The 24,480-nt window shown below is 41.2% G+C and overlaps 1 protein-coding gene and 1 long non-coding RNA gene across 3 annotated transcripts in view; both read right to left on the bottom strand.

Annotated features, from left to right (window-relative positions):
• The window catches only part of LOC128528910 (interferon alpha-inducible protein 27-like protein 2), a 30,139-nt gene extending 6,160 nt beyond the window's left edge, over positions 1-23,979 (bottom strand). Inside the window, exons 1-4 of one of the 2 annotated variants that reach the window (XM_053502100.1) lie at positions 23,823-23,979; positions 23,678-23,713; positions 22,999-23,160; positions 22,350-22,919 (exon numbers count right to left, since the gene is read on the bottom strand). In XM_053502100.1, coding sequence (XP_053358075.1) covers positions 22,822-22,919; positions 22,999-23,160; positions 23,678-23,713; positions 23,823-23,832 — 306 coding nt within the window. In that variant the 5' untranslated portion in view covers positions 23,833-23,979 and the 3' untranslated portion in view covers positions 22,350-22,821. Of the gene's footprint in view, positions 1-22,349; positions 22,920-22,998; positions 23,161-23,677; positions 23,714-23,822 lie in introns of those variants that run through there. The other variant, XM_053502099.1, reaches the window with a different exon arrangement.
• On the bottom strand, positions 772-4,573 carry LOC128528914 (uncharacterized). The gene is made up of 3 exons (XR_008360994.1): positions 4,524-4,573; positions 989-1,063; positions 772-849 (listed from the first exon to the last, which is right to left on the bottom strand). It is a non-coding gene; the product is annotated as an uncharacterized LOC128528914 (long non-coding RNA).
• Positions 23,980-24,480: the final 501 nt, after the last annotated feature.

Here is a 24,480-nt window from a genome sequence, read left to right as displayed (position 1 = left end):
GCACCCTGTAGGTCAACAGCACCAGTGGTGGTCGTTGTTAACCCGGGCCACGACCAATCCGGTATGGGAATTATATTCTTAATTCGCATCATTGATTTGGCAAATGTTTTACGTCGGATGCCCTTCCTGACACAACCCTCTGCATTTATCCAGACTTGGGACTGGCACAAGAAGACACTGGATTGCGCCCCCCGTGGTTGCATTAGTTGGCCAAAACTAGTTAAAGTTAAAATAGTGATCTGCATAAAACAGGAGAATAGAGGTTCTATTTTGCTTAAAGGTCAATAAAATACCTGGATAACACCGAATGCTTATCAGTCTCTTAGTCATTCTTTTATATTCAGAGGCGAACCAAGGAGGTCAGGGGTAGCTCAGTGGTTAAGGCATTGGACTACGGTTCGATAGATCCCAGGTTCAAACTCCACAACGACCAATTTGCCACTGTTGGGCCCTTGAGCAAGGCTCTTAACCTTCAACTGCTCAGATGTGTAATAAGATAAAAATGTAAGTTGCTCTGGATAAGAGCGTCTGCCAAATGCCTAAAGGTGAAGTGGGGGCCCCAGGCAAAATGAATAGATGAGGCCCTTCTAAAAGATTATTTCGTTAATATATCTTTGTTACCTAAATATGCATTTATACAACATAAAAAAGTAATCAAAACACATAATACAACATAAATGTAAACATATTTAGTCAAAAAATTTTCAAAGAGCACATACTGTATGTCTCAGTAAACTCAACTTCATTAGGACTACATCTGACATGCTGAACCTACCATTTTCACTGTCAGGAGACTGTCAGGGGTATCTTCTGTCTGAGGCAGTGGTGATAGGGACTTAAGCAATGCTCCTATTAATAGAAATACATGGTAATCATCTTAATTTATTATTTATTATTAGTTTATCAACTGGCTATGTCAACTAATTTTCTAGAAATGTAGAGTAAATGTATTGATATAGTAACACTATATCTAACATGCTGAGCTTACCATTTTCACTGTCAGAAGGATGGACTGGGGTATCTCCCTGAGGTGGTGGTGGTGACAGGAACTTAAGCAATGCTCCTGAATGCAGAAATATATGAATAGCATTTTAATTTAATTTTCAGTTTACTAACTATTAGTTCATTGTTAGTTGACAACTAATTATGTTAACTCAACTATTTTAATGTAGAAGAGCTAAATAAAAAAATGTCAACTAAGCAAATGTAATGATATTTATTTAAATTGTTTTGTGAGCTCTCCAGTGGCAGCAAAACACAGTACCAAAACCTGCCAAGTGGTGATGTTCACCTGATTAACATTATCATCTATTGCAGCCTATTAATACCTGCGAGAGTGCGCCCTCCATGGCGCGTGTACAGTATGTTTTTAATAATGACATTTCAGATTGTTCAAATGGTCAGCTGTCGGGGCCCCCTCAAAATGCGGGGCCCCAGGCAATTGCCCATCTTGCCTGCCCTATTGCTACGCCTCTGTTTATATTACATTATCATAACCATGTTTAAAAACTAGCAAATATTTGACTTTTGAAGGCTTTTTTTCTCCATGTGACGGACTGGATGGAATTCTAATAATGGATTAAAGCTAAGTATTGTTTCAGATTTAAAAGGACTTGATATTTTCTTGGACTTTCGTTAGCTGAGCGCTCGCGCAGCTGTGTGTGCTGGGGTCGCGCAGGACGCTGTTGCTAGGCAAAAGACACGGCAAAGTGGGGAAAAAGATACACACTAAAAAACGCTGGGTTGTTTTTTCTACCCAAGCGCTGGGTTGCCTCTGTTGGGTCATTTTTCTGGGTTATTTACAGAGAGTTGGGTAGTTTTTATGTAACCCAGCTGCTGGGTTGAAGTTTGCTTGGCTCCTCCCCCAAAGTTCACCGGTGTCTTCAGTGGCTGTCAGTCAGAGCTTCCTAAACAAAAAAAAAAAGAAAAGAAATTTGCAAGTGTTCTAAAACTTTTGGATGGTAGTGTATGTCTATGTTTAAATGTACAGTATGTATTAATGTGTGTGTCTGTGTGCGTCTGTGATGGCGTTTGTGTGTGACCAAAAATTGTATACACACTTCAGGAGAAGACAAACTTGTATAATCTTTTTTTATTCTAAATGTATATGCAACAGTATATGTTAGTGTATATAATTTATAATGTTATAATAATAATAATCTGAAACTATTATTATTATTATTATTATTATTATATAAATATACATACTATTTTTCTTTTCCTGAAGTGTGTATACATTTTTTGACTATTTATATACCTTTTGATCACAGGACTAACCACACCAAATTCAACATGTTAGATTACAAACACTGTTTTATTATTTTTTTTTCTTTTTGAAAAATATTTACTATGTACAATTTATAGTGATGATTTACAGTGATGTCACCTTTTTACTACCAAGTAATAATTTAAATGCAAAAAGTGCAGTTTCATTTGGTGTTTTTTATTTTTTCAAAAGTGTCACTGGTCATGTCCAAACATTTTACATGGTACCAGTGCTTGCATCTGCAACACTCAATCTAAAAAATGTGTCAAACATAACATTTTACTGGAAATGAATTTTAAGCCCCATGTTTCATCAGTATTTTTTTTAAATAACGATAAAATAATCACCCAGTCAATCTTCACACTGCCTTTTGGACAATTCTCCAGTGCACAAAGTCAGCGGAGCTCATCAAGTGCATGATATTAGAAAATGAAAAATTATTAATAAAAATCTATCTAGTTTTTGGTCATGCTACATACAAACTTTCCTTTATTGTATAAATTTGTAAAAAAAATATAGATTTAAACATTTCATTTATAAATTCTTACCTGATGATTCCAAAATATATGCTGCCATTTCTTCCCGCAAGTTTGAAATTGCTGACTGAGTAGTGTTGACTATAATTCTTTCTGGTTCAAAAAAAGGTTGTTCACTTCAAATCATTAGACTGCCTTTTGCTTTAATTGCAGCCATAGCATTGTTGCAATAAGTTTATGCACAATGTTTATTTTGTTTGCACATCCCAAACATTCTCAAAAGGGTAGACACTCTATGGTAGCCAAATCAATGTGTGAAAATGATGTCTTCCTCTGCCTGACCCACTGTTTCACATCTTGGAATATGCCTGTGCCATAAGGAAATTAAAAGTCACAAATGTGATAAACCTTATCATTCAGTATATTCAGGTTTTCGGCTGACCACATTTTGAGTACATAACATTGCTGAACCCAGACCTAGCCAACAGAAACAACCCCAGATCATAATACTGCCCCCGACAGGTTGTCCGGTACGCATTAGGCATCATAACTCTGATGCACCCTTTACTCTGGGAAAAGGTTAATATGGACTCATCAGACCACTTTTTTTCCAATGTGCAACAGTCCATTATTTATACTCCATGTCACGAACGGGGTGTAATGGCGGATGTTGTCACCGTGGGCGAAAAGAGCAGGCATAAGCGCAGAGGGGTTTTGTAACCAAAAAGTGTCTTTTAATAAGGTCCACAGTATATAAATAATCAAGACACACAAAAACAAAGGAACAAACACAAACAATACTCAAAAACATACGGTGAAACATGGGCCCTCTGGCAAGACACAGGCTAAGGGACACAGACAGGCTCTAATACCTGTTACACGAAGCCTAAGCCCTGCGGCGAAACACAGGCTTAAGGACACATACACAGGACATGACTCACAAACTAAGCATGGAGCTGAAACGGGGGGAAAACATGATGAGAGACTAGAGACAAGAGACAGGACTAAGGCTAAAGACATGGCTATTAGCTAAACATGGGTAATAGCTAACCATGGCAGTCAGCTATACATACATCTAAGCAGGTCTTTAGCCTAACATGCACATAGCTACACTTACCTAATAGCTAACCACACACTAGGGACTCAGGACACAGAAACACACAGGCTGGGCTAGGGGACACTCAAAGGCTGGGCTAGGGGACACTCAAAGGCTAAACACACAGGGAAACAAGGGAGGCCGGAGACACAGAAATTAGAGACACGGGGAGACCAGAGACAACGAAAAGGCTAGAAACACAAAGGGGCTATGGCTAGAAGCATGACAGTTAGCTCAACATGGCTAACTGTCCTAGCTACTTACCTAACTAGCTAAAACACACAAGGAAACAGGATGACACAAACAACAATACTTACAGACACATTAAACACACTACACTTGACAAGACTGAGTCAGCTCCACAAACTTAGACACACACAGAACATCTACAGTAAACATTGTCAACATGAGAGCCAAACCCTACAAAACTTAAATCAAAATATAAACTGAACAAAAACAAAACAAAATGCCCATACAGTATAAATGACAGTAGTATAAAACTGGGTCTGCAAACAAAAAACAAAACAAAACAAACGAAACAGTGACCTCTAGTGGAAATCCCTTACACTTCATCGCAAATTAAAACCTTTTTAATTTGTCTCACTGATAAGTGGTTTGATAATGGTTACACGGCTGTTTTTATCTAATCCCTTTCTCCATATTGTGTGGATGAAAATGCTCTTACCTTCACTATTAAACATATCCAGGAGTTAATTTTTCTTTTGTTGTTGTTGTTGTTGTTGTCTTTACTAAGCGTTAAATTGTTTTCTTATCTTAAAGCAGGCCAAATGATTTGACCATTCTGAGACAGAGTAACATCTTTGCCACACCCACAGGAAGCTCCTCACTTAGGCTCAAATAATGTGTTGCAGCTGAAACATATTAATCACTGCAGTAAGCATCCACTGAAAGACTTTTTACCATTTATTTAGATAAAGTGACTAGTAGTGATTTTTTATTATTATTTTTGGCTGGGCATTGTGTGTGTGTGTGTGTGTGTGTGTGTGTGTGTGTGCGCATACAGTATATGCACACAGTCAGCCAAAAAATGTGTGCACATATCAGGAAAAGGCAAATATGTGTAAATGTATATGTTATTAATATAATAATAATAATATTATAGATTATTTTGCTGACTTTGTATATATATATATATATATATATATATAAAGAGAGAGAGTGAGTGAGAGAGAGAGAGAGAGAGAGAGAGATCTTAGTTGCATTACAAGAACTGTCAGGGAATCGGAACGGACACAAATGCAGGTCTCTTCCAATCTTTTATTTAATGCAGAGATTCAGGCAGAAAGACAAAACAAAAATTATGATGATAAAAAAAATTAAATCAGTGACAAGCTGCACTGTTCTTTCTCTTTAGTAAAAACTTCAGAGCGCCAACATCCCAAAAGAAAGAAAACAAAGAAAAACAAAAACCACTCAGAAGAGGAAAAAGGCCTTGTCAAAAAAAAAGGCCAGCAGGGGGCGATAGGGCCGAAGCCCGCTGAACTTTTTTGTTAAAATGTCTTATTGCTATTATCTTTTATTTCATTTCATGTTTATTTTCTTCTTCTATGTAAAGCACTTTGAATTACCATTGTGTATGAATTGTGCTATACAAATAAACTTGCCTTGCCTTGCCTTGCACGGCCGCGAAGAAGCGCGAGAGCAGGCCGGCCTCGGGACGGGAAACCGCATCGCAGCGCACACTAATGAAGGTTAAAAAACAGTATCAGAGGATACTGGCTTGGAGCCAAAACAAACTACACAGACAGGGCTAGACAGGACATGAAATGGGCAGGCGATATGGCTAGCGACGGGGAACAACGATCTGACCCAGGACAACGGACAAGAGGGAATAAATAGGGCAAATGATTACAACGAACACGAGGAGAACAGGTGAGTGCAATCATCTTGATAGAGTAATAAAGAGGAAGTGGGAGTGATGGTGGTGATGTCAGAGACGCGGGCACATGGCGAAGGATAAAAAAAAAAACGAAAAAACGAAATCTTAATGATCAGACCAGGGGTTTGACAGTACCCTTGGGCGCCACTAGGCGCCCCCAGGAAGGGGCTCACCTCGTCGTCGACGGAGGTCCTCGACCAGCGCCTGATCCAGAACATCCTGGGCTGGAATCCAACTCCACTTCTCTAGGCCATAGCCCTCCCAGTCCACTAAGTACTGAAAACCCCGACCTCTGCGACAGACATCCAGCAACCTCCTAACAGTGTATACTGGGGAGCCATCCACTAGACGAGGGGGAGGGGGGTTCAGAGCAGAAGGGGCAAGAGGGGAGGAATACACAGGTTTAACCCTAGAAACATGAAATACTGGGTGTACCCGACCAAGCGTGGAAGGAAGCTTGAGCCGTATCGCCACTGAGTTCAAGACCTTTGTGATCCAGTACGGACCGATGAACTTGGGAGCCAACTTGCGTGAGGCTACCCTGAGAGGCAAGTCCTTGGTAGGAAGCCATACTCTTTGACCACAAACATGGTTAGGGGCAGGAGTCCGGCGGCGATTAGCCGCGGCTTTGATCCGTCTACTAGCCCGGGCCAAGACCTCCTTAGCTTTTCTCCAGGTGCGCCGGGAACAAAAACCAAGGCAGACAGAACTGCCGCTTTGGGTTCCTGTGAAGGGAACAGAGGGGGTTGATAGCCAACAGAACACTCTAATGGTGACATACCTGTGGCAGAAACCGGTAGAGTATTGTGGGCATACTCTACCCAGGACAGCTGTTTTCACACCAGGAGGTCGGATTGTGGGATGCCAGCCAGCAGAGAGCATGTTCCAAATCCTGGTTAGCCCGCTCAGACTGCCCATTGGTCTGGGGATGAAATCCAGATGACAGACTTGTTGAGGCCCCGATCTGTCTGCAAAACTCCTTCCAAAACCAAGAGATGAACTGTGGGCCCCTATCAGAGACCACGTCTACCGGAAGACCATGAATCCGGAATACTTGGTCAACCACCACCTGAGCAGTCTCTTTGGCTGAGGGGAGCTTGGGAAGAGGGATGAAGTGGGCTGCTTTGGAGAAGCGGTCCACCACCGTGAGAATGTGTTGCCCCTTGACTTGGGGAGGCCAGTGACAAAATTAAGAGCTAGATGTGACCATGGGTGGGCGGGGATGGGTAATGGGTGAAGCAGACCAACGGGAGGCGAAGGTGAAGTCTTGTTCTGGGCGCAAACTGAGCAAGCTGCCACAAACTGCCTGATATCCTTGGTCATGGAGGGCCACCAAAATCGCTGACGGACCAGCGATCTCCGAACTCCTGGGTGACAAACTAGTCTGGATGAGTGACACCACTGGATGACTTTGGAGCGCAGTCTCAAAGGGACATACAACTTGCCCGCTGGAACCCCTCTGGGTACACGGCACTAACGTAGGGCCTCCTAAACTTCCCTCTCGACATCCCATGAGAGTGAGGCCACCACCACGCCCTTGGGCAGGATGGTGTCGATGGAGGCCTCTTTCTCAGGGGTCTCAAACAGGCGAGAAAGGGAGTCTGGTTTAGTGTTTTTGGACCCAGGCCTGTAGGAGAGTGTAAAATTAAAACGACTAAAGAAAAAGGACCAGCGGGCCTGTCTAGAATTTAGTTTATGGCCGAACTGATATATTCTAGATTCTTGTGGTCGGTCCAGACCATGAATGGTTGGACTGCGCCCTCCAGCCAGTGACGCCAGTCTGGCTGGAGGGCGCCAGTCTGACTGGCAACAACTACCGATTACCTATGTCATAATTCCGCTCAGTGGGGCTCAGGCGGTGGGAGAAAAAAGCGCACGGATGCACTTTCCCATCCCGAAGAGAGCGTTGCGACAAGACCGCACCAACTCCAACATCTGAAGCGTCCACCTCAACAATAAACTGTTGCTCAGGATCTGGAGTAGACAAGACAGGAGCAGATAGAAACCGGGACTAGTACTAGTGAGTGCTGTTAAGGGGGCAGCCATCTGACTGAAATGCCGATAAAAGTTGGAGAACCTCAGGAACCGCTGCAGAGCCTTCCGAGAGTCAGGAGTTGGCCACTCAGCTACCACCCTTATCTTAGCAGGGTGTCGAAATCACGAACTCCAAGAACTAAACCGACCTTGCATGGAAAACGCACTTCTCCGCTTTCACTAATAGTTGGTTCTCCAAAAGCCGTTGCAACACCTGGCGGACGTGCCGAGTGTGTACCTGCAAAGAGGGAGAAAATATCAGGAATAACATCTAGGTACACAAAGACAAATTGATTTACCATGTTTCTCAGCACATCATTGACCAGGGCCTGGAAGACAGCAGAAGCATTGGTCAGACCAAACGGAAGTACCTGGTATTTAAAGTGTCCCGTGGGTGTGTTGAAAGCTGTCTTTCACTCATCTCCCTCCCAAATACGGATAAGGTGGTGGGCGTTGCGCAGGTCAAGCTTGGTGAAGACCTTGGCTCCCTGCAAAAGTTCGAAAGTTGAAGACATAAGAGGGAGGGGGTACCTGTTCTTAATGGTAATGTCATTCAGCCCATGATAATCAATACAGGGACGCAGGGAACCATCTCTCTTCTTGACAAAAAAGAACCCCGCACCCGCAGGAGAGGAGGAGGGACGGATGAGGCCGGCTTTGAGGGACTCGTTAATATATGTGTTCATGGCCTCGCTTTCCGGACCTGAAAGAGAATATAAGTGACCCTTGGGCGGAGAAGTGCCGGGGAGGAGCTCAATGGCACAGTCATAAGGGCGATGAGGAGGCAAGGACATGGCTTGAATAGACATGTAAACAACACGGGGAGAGAGGAAGGGAGAAGAAAAAAAAATGACAATCTTAATGATCAGACCAGGGGTTTGACAAGAACTCCACAGCTGGTGGCATCTTGCTGGGTAGAGTGTTGAATAAAGCCTGGCTTCCAATTTTTGCTTGTCCATTTTTCTTTTCCATAACGATTGAGCCGCATTTTAAAGTCGTTTTTAAGTGGATTGAATAATTCTTAAAGTTACACAGCGTTTTAAAAAATAGATATCTTACCATAACTTAACTAGTTTTGATAGCGTTTTCAGATATCATGGTGAAGAAGTGTCAAGATATTACAGAAATATATTTTGGTTATGCAAACTTTCTATACGTAGTCAAATTGTACCATAGACATCGTTATTGTTTTGATTGTTGTTTTTTCCCCTTTACAATTGTTGATAACTTGTAAGTTAAAGGTTTCTAAATCCTTTATGCATACTTTGAATCTCTTGTTTAATTTAAAATTATATGGGACACAAAGTTTACCAGAATTTGCATATTCTATTCTGTAATATATTCTATATTACCTTTTCATTATTACTAGGACATTTAGCTTCATAGATCTCCGTAGATTTGTGGTCTTCAGGATCATTGTCCTTTGCCAGGGTGCTGTCTTTTTCTGTTCTTATTTTCTTTGGTTGCACAGGAACTTCTTTTAATTCCCCTACTTTACTTTCAATCGCATCCACTGCCATTGCCCTTTTTTGTACATTTTTTATTTATTTTTATATTTGGGCCTCTGAACATTTGGAGGAGATGTGAAGTACTTTGATTTTGATGCTTTGTTTCTCTCCGTTTCTTTCTTTGCCCATGTTTCCTCAGCTTGGTCAGCATCTTCATTTTTTCTGCATTGCAATGGCTTCATTAAAAGCTTTGGAGGAAGCTGGTTATAAAGAATATGTTCTCTATACCTTCCAGCCAAGGATGAATGCATCTTTCTCAGGAAGACCCCTGGTCTCAAGTGTGTTTTTCCCTGAAGAATGGATGACTTGACAATGCCAAACCATGTTTTGACGTGACAATTTGTGCTACGAGTTACATGAATAGCCTTCCTTTGGTTAGGTTCCTCACTTTCCTGAACATATCTGCTCAACTCTCCAAGGAGTACCCCACTCCATAAAGGGAATATGCCCATGTAGTTAAGAATCAAGGCTTTTACAATCCCAGGGCAGTGATAGCCATTCTTCTTAAGTGTTTGCCTAGCCTTTTCACATGAACAACTTAATGATTTATGATAGACTGACTTAAACATTTTCGAAAAAGGTGACATGCCCACAATGGTCTTGACTGGATAGCAGGGATCCTCATCACCCGTGGGTTTTTCATTGAAACAAGAGTCCTCATCAGATAACTCAGGTACTCTTATTTTGGCAATGAGATCCTCAAGAAAGTTGATGCTGTCTTGGACTCTTTAGGTGCATTTGTATTTTGCAGTCAACACTATGCTTAAATGCCTAAATGTATGCAATGCAACATCTAATGATGTCGGGCAAACACAAATGTTACAAAACCTTTAAGACCCTTGTCATTTGTTTGCTTGTGGATGATTTGTTTAACAGCCTTTACTACATGTGCTGCACACAGGTGCAACACGGTAAAATTTGACATCTCTGTCAAGGAGGCCTGTCTATTGCAGATTTTGTACGCCTTTTTAAGATGGGTGAGGATTGATTCTTTGTTGAATGCTAACAACACACTGTGGATTAACGCCCAACTAAAGTCTGTCTCGACTTGTTTCACTCTCAAAGTTGAAAATTTGGAAACTTTCCAAATAAGCTGCATTAACCAGAAAGTTAATGGTGGTACGGAGTGCTCTGTCGTAAGCATTTCAGCCACAGGTAGTGGGGGAGAGTTGGAACCACTGCCAGGGAGTGTGAGTGAATAGTACAATACCCTTTTATTTTGTCCCGAATTTTAAGACACAAGGCTACCAGTTGCATCCAATTGAAATGTAAATGGTGTCTTTTGTCTCAGTTAGTGTAGCAAAATTCCCAAACCTGTTTCCGTGTACATGTGCACATTAAATGGGTCCACTTGAAAATTCTGAATGTATCCAGGAAAATGGATTAAAGAAGTGTGACATTCTTTCACGATCTCTTTAGAAAGGTGGATTTCCATTAGGATGTCACTATGTAGTCTGTCACTTTTCTTTATCTCAGATGAAATCGTTTAAAGAACATTTTTGGTTAAACATCTAGTGATGTTTCCAGCCATAATCTCAGCAAGAGGAGTGCCACTCAGTTTTTTATAATAAATGTTGCTCACACCTTGAGAAATTGATCTGGCAATATGGCCTCTCCTTATGTTGCTTGCAGGTCTAAATCTTCTTTTACTTTTCAAATGGCAGATATTTCCAAAGCGGATAACTGTCATTTTGATGGGACTAAGAGTTGTAGGTTTCCTCTACAATCTGAAAAGATATTTGGCTCGGCAAGATCTAAACATGCAAACAGCCCAAACTCTCAGGTAATCACACATTTGTTTACGCCCGTGGTCCTTTATTGTATGTTGATATTTAAATGAAAGTGGGCAACGTGAGATTTTTTTCCTGAATGCATTGCTAATCACATGTGTCCATGGCTTCCTAAGCTTCCCTAGTCCCTTTAATGGCTTGATGTTTTTCCATTTATTTCTGTCAATTAGAATCTGAAATTTTCTTGGTAAAGCATTTTTGTTTTTTAACTGTCTTTTTTGATTCACCATGTCAGTTGTTTGGGGGTGACCTATTATCTCTACTTTTTTTCCCTCTTTTAAATTTTTCCCTCTTTCATTTTGTGACACTTGATTTTCAAATTCAGACATGGTGGAACTTTGTGTTTTAGATTCAGAGCATTTGTAGAATTTTCTGTTTCACTTTCAGCATGCACGTCGACTGTATCTAATTAAGTAGTTGTAAAATGCAATGCCTGTTCTGTGTTTTCTGTCCTTAGAAACTTATCTGCCTTGCTGTTATACATTGCAATTGAATTTAAGTTTTCTTGATCCTCTGTGTGTAACCATACAAGGAAAGTTCCTCTAGGATTGGAAACACTGCCTTTGTGCACTCAGAGTCTTCTGACTCTGTTGTTTCAACTCCTACACTCAGGCATTGGGTATTCTCATACCTAGGGCCCAACTGAACTATGATGGATGACTGTCCTGTTTCTTTCTAGGCTGCTGATACACTTAACTTAGTTAAGTTGTGACTGCTTTCCCTTCCTGCATGACTATCTTTTTGCTTGGGCTTCATCTACACTTTCTCTTACTCTTCTACGATTTTCATTCCACACAACCCAGAGCCAGTGTCTGTTTTTCTTTGAAAGTAATCCCCAAATCTTTGAGCACCATTTAGAACGAACTAAACTTTTATACTCTTTTAGAAAGTGCCTAACGATAACTTCTTTACCACCACATTGAGTCCGTAAATCTTGTCTCGTTTTTGCACCTTTCTTAAATCTTCCCATTGTGTTTTATCTGGCTGTAAAAAAACATTGTAGTTAAAATGTGTAGTTTATTAACATTGGGAAATGTACTAAGCAAAATGTGGCAACAATCCTGGGGTTTGTATCACCATACCTTAATACTGCATTCAGGGAAAACACCAAACCTTGAAGTAGACGTAAACAACACCAAGTAGAAGATTTCAACCTGGTTTTCTCATACCCACTGGATGGATAATTCAACTTCAGAACTTCTCCCCGCTCAGTCTATAAACTGTGCCACCTATTTTGATAATTTCTCAAATCCTTAATTAATGATTAATTTGGAAACTTCAATTAAGCAATATGGCTTTTGCTAGAAACGCTACCGGTAACTGCTATAATAAAGCAAATGAAGGCACTGGCCACAAGGTGGCCCTTGCAAGACTGCTCTTAAGTGGGGATTTTTTCTGTAAATAAATATGTTTAACTTTTCAAAATATTGGCAGTTAACAAACTTTTTAGATCTTGCCATGTTTGCTTATGCCTTCTTGAGTTTTAAAATGGCAGTGTTAAGATGCCAAAAAAGTTTGTTTAAAGTTTTTTGAATTTAATACAACTGATTAAAATACATATTACATGAAGCATGAATAGTCTGTAATTAATATATACAGAAATAATTTGGCAATATTAAATGAAAGTCTGAATATATTGAATGAAGGAACAACATGAAAAATAGTATAAAACTATTTATATAAAGAATATGTGGAAGGAATTTTGAATATTATGTAATTTAAGGTGAATATGTTAAATAAAACTTGACGTCATCAACAGGCAGTCGCCATCTAGGTTTTTTTTTGTGTTTTTTGCTTTTAACAAAGAAACGTCTGTGAGGTCCTACACAACCAGACCAAATTAAGCTTGAACTATATAACAGAACATACACATACAAAACGTATCCATAAGCATAAAATTATGACTATACAAGATAGATTTTTTTTATAATAATTAAGACAAATATTATTTTTAAATTAATGCAATTATATTAATATACTTTACAACTTTATTATGATTATTATGATTATGATTATTATGCAAAATACACACTGATTTTTACGTTCAACTGGCCTTAGAGGAAGTCTCTCGCACTAGATTATTACAGTATATACACATGAACAAAAAGCTATTGAAATTCAACAATATAATTTTTGCTGAATAATTTTATTTATAAAAAAAAGAAAAAAAAAGAATGATCAAACTGAATATTGCAAAGGGAATGGTTGTAGTTATTAGCAATGATGAGGTGGATTATAGTACAATTGGTTTACATGTGTAATCCACTTAACAAAAAAAGCTATTGAAAATTCATAATTGTTTTTATTAAAAAATATTTTTAATAAAAATGATCAAATGCAATATTACAAAGGGAATGGTTGTAGTTATCAGCAATGATGGAATGGATTATAGTACAATTGGTTTTACATGTGTAACCCACTTAATTAAAAAGCTATTAAAATTTAAATTTTTTAAATAAAAAAATAATTTTAAAAATGATCAAACTGAATATTGCAAAGTGAGTCATAGTAGTTTTTAGAAATGATAGAGTGGATTATAGTACAGTTATAAAAACATTCCGACTCTCATTTAACAACTTATCTGTTTTATTGGCACAAGAATTGTCTGTGTAATAATTTATTTTATATTGTACCTTAAAATAATTATTAATCAATTAAACAAACAAATAAATAAACAAATAATACATACTGTAGCCTAACAGTTTAATATTGTTGATGTCCGTGAGGTATTCCTCTGTAATCTTGTGTATTCTTCAGGAAACAAACGTCTGGGTCTTGGTCATGCACTTTTTAGACGGTCCCTTAGTGACTCCATCGCTATAAAGCGCCGGTAACCAGCGTTTCTGACAGATTTAGCTCCAGCAGGCTGTAACAGGAGAAAAGCTAAAAATATATTTATTTGTAATAGTTTCTCTGTCTACTCCAGAGTGAGAAAATATGTCATTTGTCATTTTTGGGTATTTATTTCTTTATAAACAGATGAGATAATCATTTAGTTAGGTTGCCAGCGTTAGCAAACTATTGCATGTATGTATGGTTTGCAAAACTTGCAAGTTTCTATTTTTTTGTAATAGACCAGTATATCAAAATAATTTAACTGTTTAATAGACATGGGCATTTATTTTTTTATTTTTTTATTATTTTTTTAACAGATTCAATGTAAACAAATAATCTATTTTGCTGGGTTAAATTAACCCAGCATTATAGTTAAATATGACCTAGCATTTCGGTTGAATATGTAACCCATCTTGCTAGGTTAAACAAATAACCCATTTTGCTGGGCTAAATTAACCCAGCATGTAGTTAGTTCAATATTTACCCAGCAGCTGGGTTAAAAACAACCCAGACTGGGTTCTTTTTAACCCAGTATTTTTTAGGGTGTAGATACTGTTATAAACGTTTAGCTCAAAAACCACTTTACAGTGCGATAACATGAAGCCCAATGTCAGCTATTGTAAGCTAACCTCAGGAATGTAAGGGGGCCTTTTTTTACCCAGAATAAATAGTCTACAAAACAGCCGTCTTCACCCCTTTCGTGCAGTTAAATAGCATCAGTCCATCAAGGGGAAGAGGGAGGTCTCATAAATCACATGTTTGCATCTCAAGGTAAATTGCTGGCTCAACTTGACTGTTTTAGTTTGTTCAGTCTGTGTCTCCAAAGTTTTAAAGTTGTCTCACCAAATACCACTGTAAGAAGTTGGAACAACAATACAATATTAATTCATTCAACATTTATCTAGACGTCCAGCTGTTACGGCACCACTATTAGCAATTGCTGCTGCTGCTAACGTTAATTTTGCAGCTATGGATCCTGCAGCGATGCCAGCAGAGGTGAAGCCAACTGGCGCGATCAAAGCCGCTGCTGCCGCTGCAAGGCTGACTTAGAGACAAGTAAAGCATGAAGTGTTACATCAGGGAAACTCTTCAACAAGTTTTCACACACAAAATGTTGCATGACAAGAAATTAATGTGGAATATTTAAATCCTTTGATCCTCACTAAAAATAAAATAAAAGCCACATGTACAGGCCCAGCAATACAGTGCCTTGCGAAAATATTTATGCCCCACTGAACTTTTCCACCTTTTATTATGTTACAACCATGAATGTAAATCTATTTTATTGAAATTTTGTTTGATAGACCAACACAAAGTGGCACATAACTGTTTAGTGAAAGAAAAATGATAAAAAAATTGATAATTTTTTTTACAAATAAAAATCTAAAAAGTGTGGCATGTATTTGTGTTTAGCTCCCTTTACTCTGATCCCCTTACTAAAATCCAGCGTATAGCACAACTGCACACTTACCAAGACATGGCCATACATCTAAACTGGGCAAGGAGATCATTAATCAGAGAAACAACTAAGAGTCCTGTGGTAACTGTGATCCACGGCTCAGTTGGGAGAATCTGTCCACAGGACAACGACTCTAAACATACAGCCAGAGCGACAACGGAGCGGTTTAGATCCATGCATGTTCCTGTGTTAAAATGGCTTAATCAAAGTCCAGACCTAAATTTAATTAAGAACTTGGGGCAAGTCTTGGAAATTACTTTTTACAAATGTCTTCATCCAATCCGTCTGACTTCGAGCTATTTTGCAAAGAAGAACGGGCAAAAATAAAATTCTCTAGATGTGAATTAAAGCGGATAGGGATGTACCCCAAAAGACTTAATTGCAGTAAAGTATACTACTTTTTGAATAAAAGGGAAAATTATGTGCCATTATGTTTTGGTCTATAACATAATATCCCAATAAAATACATTTACATTTGTGGTTGTAACATGACAAAATGTGAAAAAGGTCAAAGGGTATGACTACTTTTGCAAGGCACTGTACATTTATAACTTAAATTATAAACATACACACGACCTTATCTCACTTGCTTACTAAGGAATCTACACCCCAAAAAATACTGGGTTAAAAACAAGCCAGTTTGGGTTGTCTGGGTTTCTTTGTCTCCTCTCTTTAAAGTATAGGATCGTCACATTGGTTGTCCGAGGTTCGCCAATCCTCCAATGAGACTGGAGCTGTCGTTATAAAAGAGGCGGGGCTCCCTTGACTTGCCGTCGGTTTGTCCATTTTGTGTTGACTGCGTTCCTTGTTTCTGTGTTGACCTAAGCTTTGCCGTGTTTAGTCTGTGTTTTATCTTTGGTGGCTATGCGTTAGCCTGATTTTGCCTTAGTTCGTTTAAACTTTCAAACACTCATGAAATATAAAACACCTGCTACTAAATGAGGTTTGTAATGAACATTAAGCACTACTTTGCTTTGATTAATCTAGACCTATTGTTATTTAAGTCTTGCTAAAGGTAAACTGGTAGCTTAAACTTACTTTCCTTTTGTTAATAGTAGGTAGGGAGTGACGACCACTTTTGATTTTGGTTTTATTAATTAGAGTAGTTTAGTTTGGGCGCCGTATGCGCCGAAGCTTTCGGTTTCTTTTCTACACTTTTTGTTTGGTAGTTAGAGTATTTGGGTTGGAGTTTAGTTATTAGAATTCCTTTTGCTTTTGATAATCTCTTTGTTTTGGTGTCACGCAGTTTTCTACTTTCCTTTTAATTTATCTCTTGTTTTACATTTTGAAATTGGTTCAAATAAAACTGTTGTTATCCTTATTCACTTGCCTCACTGATTTTCTTCATGGTTTACCCCAGTGGCAAAAACATCTCACTTAAATGTTACAGATCATCCCCAATAACATCTAACTCGTAACAATGGGTTAAATATTCAACCCAAATGCTGGGTCATATTTAACTATAATGCTGGGTTAATTTTAACACAAGAATTGGTCAAATGTTCTACCCAGATGTTGGTTCATTTTAACTGGAATGTTGGGTTAATTCTACACCACAAATAGATTATTATTATTTTCATGTTTTACAGTAAATCTGTAAAAAACTACCCATGTCTATTAAACAGTTAAATTACTTTGATATACTGGTTTATTACAAAAAAACTTTTGCAAGTTTTGCACACCCCATATATATATATATATATAACAAAAGTCTTTTTCACATTTTGTCACATTACAGCCACAAACATGAATCAATTTCATTGGAATTCCACGGGAAAGACCGATACAAAGTGGTGTACATGTGAGAAGTGGAACGAAAATCATACATGATTCCTACATTTTTTTACAAATAAATACCTGCAAAGTGGGGTGTGTGTAATTATTCAGCCACCTTTGGTCTGAGTGCAGTCAGTTGCTCATAGACATTGCCTGATGAGTGCTAAAGAGTGCACCTGTGTAATCTAATGTCAGTACAAATACAGCTGCTCTGTGATGGCCTCAGAGGTTGTTTAAGAGAATACTGGGAGCAACAACACCATGAAGTCCAAAGAACACACCAGACCGGTCAGGGATAGAATTATTGAGAAATTTAAAGCAGGCTTAGGCTACAAAAAGATTTCCAAAGCCTTGAACATCCCACGGAGCACTGTTCAAGCGATCATTTAGAAATGGAAGGAGTAGGGTACAACTGTAAACCTACCAAGACAAGGCCTTCCACCTAAACTCACGAGCTGCAGAGATCTACATCTCAGGTGGGGGAATCTGTCCATAGGACAACTATTAGTCGTGCACTGCACAAAGTTGGCCTTTATAGAAGAGTGGCAAGAAGAAAGCCATTGTTAACAGAAAACCATATGAAGTCCCGTTTGCAGTTTGCCACAAGCCATGTTTGCCATGTTTGCCATGTTTGCTGTGTCCCCCAACACAGCAAACATGTGGAAGAAGGTGCTCTGGTCAGATGAGACCAAAATGGAACTTTTTGGCCAAAACGCAAAACGCTATGTGTGGCAGAAAACTAACACTGCATATCACTCTGAACACACCATCCCCACTGTCATATATGGTGGTGGCAGCATCATGCTCTGGGGGTGCTTCTCTTCAGCAGGGACAGGGAAGCTGGTCAGAGTTGATGGGAAGATGGATGGAGCCAAATACAGGGCAATCTTGGAAGAAAACCTCTTGGAGTCTGCAAAAGACTTGAGACTGGGTTGGAGGTCCACCTTCCAGCAGGACAACGACCCTAAACATAAAGCCAGGGCAACAATGAAAAGGTTTAAAACAAAACATATCCATGTGTTAAAATGGACCAGTCAAAGTCCAGATCTAAATCCAAACGACAATCTGTTGCAAGATCTGAAAACTGCTGTTCACAAACGCTGTCCATCTAATTTGACTGAGCTGGAGCTGTTTTGCAAAGAAGAATGGGCGAGAATTTCAGTCTCTAGATGTGCAAAGCTGGTAGAGACGTTCCCTAAAAGACTGGCAACTGTAATTGCAGCAAAAGGTGGTTCTACAAAGTATTGACTCAGGGGGCCGAATACGCACACCCCACTTTTCAGTTATTTATTTGTAAAAAAATGTTTGGAATCATGTATGATTTTCATTCCACTTCTCACATGTACACCACTTTGTATTGGTCTTTCACGTGGAATTCGAATAAAATTGATTCATGTTTTTGGCTGTAATGTGAAAAAATGTGGAAAAGTTCAAGGGGGCCAAATACTTTTGCAAGCCACTGTATAAATATATAGATCACTTTCCGGCAAAATTCCCATACAGGTGCACACTGCTTTTGATTGTTAATGTCAAAAATATAAAATGCCTTGAAGCACACATCAAACGCCCCAAGTAGTGTGCATTGCTCCAGAGCCTGTCCCACCAGAATGACGAATGCCTGAGAGCAGCGCTGGTCATTAACCCCCTCATGTCTGGATGTAGGGGTACGGCCTTGACACTTTGAGGTAGTCCACCATGTTGGTTCCAACTTTGGAAATAAATAAATAAAAGGAAGTAAAAATTGTGTTGAATAGCAAAGATTAAACTGTATAAGACTATCAATTTAGCGTGTAATAGGCCAACAGCCGCTGAATACACCGGTGATCTCTGGGGAAGAGGCAAACTTCAACCCAGCAGCTGGGTTACACAAAAACTACCCAACTCTCTGTAAATAACCCAGAAAAATGACCCAACAGAGGCAACCCAGCGTTCGGGTAGAAAAAACAACCCAGCATATTTTAGTGTGTAGACATTTTTAAAAACAAAAAGCAAGGTGTATCTTTGGGTTTAACATCGGGAGGCATGAGATTTCAACCCATGAAGGGGTTGCCTGAGGACCCCCCTGCCCAGTCCCCATAGGGCGAGGAGGTACCAAAACATCACTGTCAGAACTACAACAAACAAGAACTACAACTCCCAACACCAACGCTGTAGCTCACCTGAGTACTAACACATGCTCATCTGCACTCGTGTTCTCCGTGTCTGGATTATAACAATCACACTCTTCATATCCCCACTAGTGCATTTGAATACCATAAAATCATTTCCTTTATATATTTGTATGAATTTGTTGTTTCAGTATTAGGAAGTAGTGTACTTCCTCTTGGGAAGAGATTATTATCTTCTATTATTTTGTTTGCTCTGCTACTCTTTCTCTTTTTATTGGATGCGCTGCTGGATTTGCTGGATGCAACCATGTCTTATCCTTCAACAAACCACTTTATCATTATTTATAACAGTTGTTAATTTGAATTCATTATTATAATAATATTGTAGCGTTTTTACGCCGGGATGAATGCTGGAGAGACGAGTGAGCTTATTTGCTGCCCAATGCAATGGCTGGGAGTACTTTATTTAGCACACAGCAGGTATGGCATGAGCAGCACCTTCACTCAGGAGCCTACATCCAATTCAGCACTAGCTTGAACTGGAGCACATTTCACACGTCACACACCTCAACACACACACAACAGGGCCGAAGTCACTAACCCAAACACCTTTCCCCATCATGGTGAACACACCGACATTCCCGCAAAGCATGCAGGTCCTCAGCGGCCGCCCCGCCCACGCCACACTGCCCCCACCCGAGCTGTGACCGTCCCTGGTCACCATGAAGAACTTTGTTTCGGAAGCGTGGAGGCGGTCGGCGCTGGCGGTGGGAACGCCGGCGTCCTTTGGCAGGTGAGGGATGAACGCAAACGTAGTCCTGAGGCGGTCCGGCCTCCACAGAGTTCAATGTTTCCCCGGCGTGCGGCTGGCAAGGCGCAAGACGGTCCCGGTGGAGCAAAACTCGTGCCCGCCCCGCCAACCGCACCCGGTAGATGACATCGGAGAGCCGCTCGTTGCCTAGCCGCGACGGGTAGCCCTGTCCCCGGCTAGGTTCACGAACCGAGCGCCACTGAGCTGCGGGCGGTCGCTCGGCTCTTCCGCCGCGATGTGCCGCCGATATGGGCTCAGCGCGCTCGGCCTCGCGCAGCGGCAGGTCGCTTTGCCGGCTAACGGCGCACGGAGCTGTATCTTGCTTCGGCGCTTGCGCAGGGCCTCCGCCCCGAGATCCAGCGCCGGAATTTTCTGCTTCCCGCTCCGCGTTGGTTGACGTGGTGTGCTCGCGCTAGCTCCGCCAGGAAAGCGCTTCTTCTGCGCGAGTAGTCGCTCCGCTACTCGGCGGCCCGCTTGGATTTTTAGAAGGTCCTCCTTTGTGCGCTCGAACCCGTTATTCTCCATCCCACTTCTGACACCAATGTAGCGTTTTTACGCCGGGAAGAATGCTGGAGAGACGAGTGAGCTTATTTGCTACCCAATGCAATGGCTGGGAGTACTTTATTAAGCACACAGCATGAGCAGCACCTTCACTCAGGAGCCTACATCCAATTCAGCACTAGCTTGAACTGGAGCACATTTCACACGTCACACACCCCCCTCACACACAACAGGGCCGAAGCCACTTACCCAAACACCTTTCCCCAACATGGTGAACACACACCGACATCCCCGCAAGGCATGCTGGTCGTCAGCCGCCGCCCCGCCCACGCCACACTGCCCCCACCCGAGCTGTGACCGTCCCTGGTCACCATGACGAACTCCGTTTCGGAGGCGTGGAGGCGGTCGGCGCTGGCGGTGGGAACGCCGGCGTCCTTTGGCAGGTGAGGGGTGAACGCGAATGTAGTCCTGAGGCGGTCCGGCCTTCAGAGTTCGATGGTTCCCCGGCGTGCGGCTGTGGAGGCGCAAGACGGTCCCGGTGGGGCAAAACTCGTGCCCGCCCTGCCAACCGCACCCGGTAGATGACATCGGAGAGCCGAGCTGGCTGTGAGTGTCCACGCCCATTCGCCCCATAGGTGACCCCACCCAAAAGTCTTGCTGCGGTGCCCGCGAGCGCTGGGCGGGGCCCTTCTGCCTGGCGATGAGCGGTTCACAGTTCCACAACCCGTGGGAAACAGTGGAGCCGGTGTCCACGAGCGCCCGCAGTAAGACGCCGTCCGGCACACAGTCGATGTAAAGCCCCGCGGGGCTCCCCAACCGTCCACCCGGCGCTAGTTTAGTGGCTGCTGGTGTACGCTGTCCCTCAGGCCTGAGAACCTTGCAGCGGTAGTCCGGCGGTCCCTGGCCTCGGCATCGCCGCGGAATCTCGGAAGCGGTGTCGAGGCCTAGCCGCGACGGGTAGCCCTGTCCCCGGCTAGGTTCACCTACCAAGCGCCACTGAGCTGCGGGCGGTCGCTCGGCTCTTTCGCCGTAATGTGCCGCCATTATGGGCTCAGCGCGCTCGGCCTCGCGCAGCGGCAGTTCGCTTTGCCGGCTAACAGCGCACGGAGCTGTATCTTGCTCCGGCTCTTGCGCAGCGCCAGCCTCCGGCCCGAGATCCAGCGCCGGGATTTTCTGCTTCCCGCTCCGCGTTGGTTGACGTGGTGTGCTCGCGCTAGCTCCGCCAGGAAAGCGCTTCTTCTGCGCGAGTAGTCGCTCCGCTACTCGGCGGCCCGCTTGGATTTTTAGAAGGTCCTCCTTTGTGCGCTCGAACCCGTTATTCTCCATCCCACTTCTGACACCAATGTAGCGTTTTTACGCCGGGAAGAATGCTGGAGAGACGAGTGAGCTTATTTGCTACCCAATGCAATGGCTAGGAGTACTTTATTAAGCACACAGCATGTAAGGCATGAGCAGCACCTTCACTCAGGAGCCTACATCCAATTCAGCACTAGCTTGAACTGGAGCACATTTCACACGTCACCACCCCCTCACACACAACAGGGCCGAAGCCACTAACCAAAACACCTTTCCCCAACATGGTGAACACACCGACATCCCCGCAAGGCATGCTGGTTGTCAGCCGCCGCCCCGCCCACGCCACACTATATAATATGTAATATTTGGGAGGGGAGGGGGTTGTATTTAAAACTGGTACCCCCCACCGATGTAAGCGGGTTTAAAAGTAGCTTTATTAGCAGGTGTAGATGGAGTAAAAGCAGCACAAATTGACGGAAATGATTTACTTTATTTTTCATTTATATTTAGATACACAACAATTACACCACAATAGATTTTTACGCTAATATATTTGACCAAAATATAAATTTTATGATATTTGTAATAAAGAACTGTATTTACATTTACAATTAGGCGTTTGGCAGATACTTTTATCCAGAGCGACTTAAAAAAAGTGCTTTAAAGTTTACATCACTGAATACATACTTACACTGGGTTAACTAGGTAAATAACTAAGTGCCATTAGTCAAACATAACTGGGAAGAGGGTTTTTTTTTTAGGGGGGAGATTAGTCCAAGTACTGAAGAAACAGATACGTCTTGAGTTGTCATTTTTATTTAAACTGAATGATAATCATATAGGAGGGCAGCGAGCAGTAAGCAGGGGACTTTACTTTTCATGCAGTTTAAATAAACATGGGAAATGTTGGCAAACAATGAGTACTCTAACAACATGAAGGTGCGGAATGTTAGGACTGTATTTAATTAAAAAACATAGGAGGCTGCCCATCCTACCACCCCACCCACGGTGGCTCCTACGGATGCCGCGGCAGCTGTGCCGGTGGCCCCAAGCCCGGCTGCTCCTAAATAACAAACACATTGTGATGAACATTCCAAAAAAAATGTCTATCAAGTATTTGTTTCGTAGGTGTCTGTGTTTACCAATAGCCTGCCCAATAGCAACAAGACTTCCAGCTGCTAGGCCACCACCATTAGCAACTGCTGCTGCTGACATTAATTTTGCAGCTATGGATCCTGCAACAATGCCAGCAGAAGTGAAGCCCGCTGCGGTGATCACAACTGGTGCTGCCGCCGCAAAGCCGGCTTAGAGACAAGTAGAAGATAAAATGTTACACGGTGCCTCCGTATAATGAACGCTGTTCATCAAGGCTGCACAAATGGTTACATGATAAGAAATTTATGTGGAATCTTTAAATCCTTTGATCCTTATTTAAAACTGGAAATGAAAATGTCTAGCCACACATACAGGTAAGAGAATATCTACACAATGCATTGGCAAAAGAATAAAAAAAAAATTTGCAATACTGAAGCTAAATCTTTGCTTGACAAAATATTAACGAAAGTAAAAAAAATCATAGTCATATTATTAAACTATATAAAAATAATTTACTATATTTTACCACAAACCTCATGTTTTCTTCTCATTCAGAACAATAACAATACCATTATATAATCTTTAGTCAAATTAAAAAATATCATTATAACATCTATAAAACATAAATTAATATCAGAGCATATCAAACAGGAAACAGCTTTATTCTTCCTAAATGATAAAGTTTTTAATTATAAATCAGTATATTCTGAATCAAAGTTATCGTACCTGCTCCAAGGAGAGCTCCAACACCTACTCCAATTGCTGTTTAAAAAAAAAAACACTGGAAAAGATTTTTTTCGGTATTTTTCATATTTTGTGCTACAAAATTAACACACCCTTATCAAGCCTGATTAAACATTAGATTACTTACTGCAATTCATCCTGATGTCACCATGAGAACACAAGTACAGGTGAGTCTATATAAAGAACTGCCTGAAAGGTGGAGCATTTATACAGAAACGAAACTCAACGCTGAGGGCAAAACAACAGACAGTCTCATGTGACAGGTCGTCAGTAAGAAAACAGAGGCAGTCTCAAAAGTCCCTCTATGGTTTCTGGTTCAAAATCTTTGTTGATTAGTTTAGTTACATTTATGGAGGTGTGATGATTGGCTTAATGTTTTTGCCTTAAACAAAAGTAGTAGTAGTAAAAGCAGCACTAATGAACAGAAATAAATTCACTGTATTTTTTATTCATATATAGACAGACCACAATTATACCACAATGATAATCATATAGAGGACAGTGAGCAGGAGACTTTTACTTTTCAAATACTTCAAATAAGCATGAGAAATATTGACAAAAAAGATGAATGGATACTCTAACAACAAGAAAGTGCATAATATCAGGATTATGTAATATTTAATTAAACAACAATTGAGACTGCCCATTCTGTCACTCCACCCAGGTCGGATCCTATGGATGCCCCGGAACTGTGCCTGTGGTCCCAAGCCCAGCTGCTCCTGAATAACAAACACATTGTAGTGAACATTTAGAAAATGGTAAATGTCCATCCACCACCATTAGCA

Source organism: Clarias gariepinus, chromosome 8, assembly GCF_024256425.1.
Source record: "Clarias gariepinus isolate MV-2021 ecotype Netherlands chromosome 8, CGAR_prim_01v2, whole genome shotgun sequence".
Lineage (NCBI taxonomy): Eukaryota > Metazoa > Chordata > Actinopteri > Siluriformes > Clariidae > Clarias > Clarias gariepinus.
The sequence above is the reverse complement of the archived record's forward strand: the minus strand, read 5'-3'. Positions and strand labels throughout refer to the sequence as shown.